Source organism: Girardinichthys multiradiatus, chromosome 18 (genome assembly GCF_021462225.1).
Source record: "Girardinichthys multiradiatus isolate DD_20200921_A chromosome 18, DD_fGirMul_XY1, whole genome shotgun sequence".
NCBI classification, from domain to species: Eukaryota; Metazoa; Chordata; class Actinopteri; order Cyprinodontiformes; family Goodeidae; genus Girardinichthys; species Girardinichthys multiradiatus.
In genome coordinates this window covers 50981293-50982940 of record NC_061810.1, presented here as the reverse complement: position 1 = coordinate 50982940, position 1648 = coordinate 50981293, and the positions used below count along the sequence as shown (strand labels likewise).

Genomic DNA, 1648 nt, shown 5'->3' with positions numbered 1-1648 from the left:
ATGATGAATTCCACACAGGTTTTATATTTCACTCTGAGTGCGTACCTTGACATTGGACCTTTGAAATATCTGTACTTTATAATCATTATGTGTCTGTATGTTCTGATCGTTGGTTCTAATGTTCTGCTGATCGTGGTGATCTGTGTGAACAGGAGCTTACATGAACCTATGTACATGTTTCTGTGCAGCCTGTTTGTGAATGAACTGTATGGCAGCTCAGGCTTGTTTCCTTTCTTGCTGGTTCAGATCCTCTCTGATGTTCACACAGTTGCTGCTCCTCTCTGCTTCCTGCAGATCTTCTGTGTTTACACTTATGCATCAATTGAAATTTTAAATTTGGCTGTCATGTCTTATGACAGGTATGTCGCTATCTGTTTTCCTCTGCAGTATAACACCACAATGACTGTTAAAAAGGTTGCTTTGCTCATTGTCCTCACGTGGATTTTCCCTTTTCTGGCCATTGTGGTTCTGATCTCACTGAGTGCACCCCTGCAGCTCTGTGGGAACATTATTGATAAGGTTTTCTGTGGAAATTACTCCATTGTCAAACTGAGCTGCTCTAACATCAGCATTAACAACATTTATGGACTCATTTTCACAGTCATCTCCATAGTGGTTCCTCTCATTTTAATCCTTTACACCTACGTAAAGATTCTGGAAGTGTGTTTTTCTGCGACCAAACAGACCCAACAGAAAGCTATCAGCACCTGCACTCCTCACTTGGCTTCCATCTTGAACTTTTCTTTTGGCTGCTGTTTTCAGATACTGCAGAGCAGGTTCGAACTAAGCAGAGTGCCTCCTATGTTGGACATCGTCCTATCCCTGTACTTCCTGACATGCCAGCCGCTCTTCAACCCGGTGCTGTACGGCCTGAAAATGACCACGATCCGGGATGCGGGTAAACGTCTGTTATGTGGAGAAAAGTCTCGTCTTTCAGCAGAGCCATTCAATTGAGTGTTTCATACTTGAGAACCTTCCTGAAGACTCTCGTCTGTGTTGGGCCTAATTTTAATTGTGTTACAGGCATTCAGGTTAGATGTTTTTTCTTCAATGAAACATAATGTACAGTTTGTAGAAGAACTATAGCTGTTTATAGCATTGATGCTTTTCTCTCTGTACTGAATTTATGTGCAGATGTTTTAACATTAAATGTATGCATTGGATTTGGTTGTCTGTCCTGATGTTCACATAATGGCTTCCTACACAGTCCTCAGAGTCTTCAATTTGTTGTTATCATTTTTTAGATCTGGATAAACATGGACAAAACAAAATGAAGTGCAGAAAATGTTTTCCTACTTCCATTCTCTGAAAGACAAAACCCCTATTAATGCTTTAAAAATTTAGTGTTTTTTTACCAGATATTAAAATTACATTCTTTATTTTTAATTTGCCAAATCCTACGTACAACAATAATGTGGCTGCCGTCAGCGACAGTTGTGCAGTTTAGGTAAATTTTATAGTTTTATTATACAATAAATAAATAAAGAAGTATTCATGACTAATAAAATCAGATTGAAATTGTTGTTTTAAAATGCACATTTTAAAGGTTCCTCAAAATGTTTCCAGGGCGGAACCAATGTTCCATCTGTTGTTTAGGTTTGAACCATATTTTTAGTTACACGCCCCACTCGGTGGAGGGCAGCATGTT

The 1648-nt window shown here is 39.0% G+C and overlaps 1 protein-coding gene across 1 annotated transcript; it reads left to right on the top strand.

Moving 5' to 3' along the window:
* LOC124884609 (olfactory receptor 11A1-like) lies at positions 1-1316 on the top strand. Its single transcript, XM_047392621.1, has one exon. The coding sequence runs from the start codon at positions 1-3 to the stop codon at positions 952-954; it is 954 nt and encodes a 317-aa protein (XP_047248577.1). The 3' UTR covers positions 955-1316.
* Positions 1317-1648: the final 332 nt, after the last annotated feature.

What these genes read in the sequence shown, in the direction of transcription:
- LOC124884609 (XM_047392621.1), top strand. Translation starts at nt 1, where the DNA reads ATGATGAATTCCACACAGGTTTTATATTTCACTCTGAGTGCGTACCTT.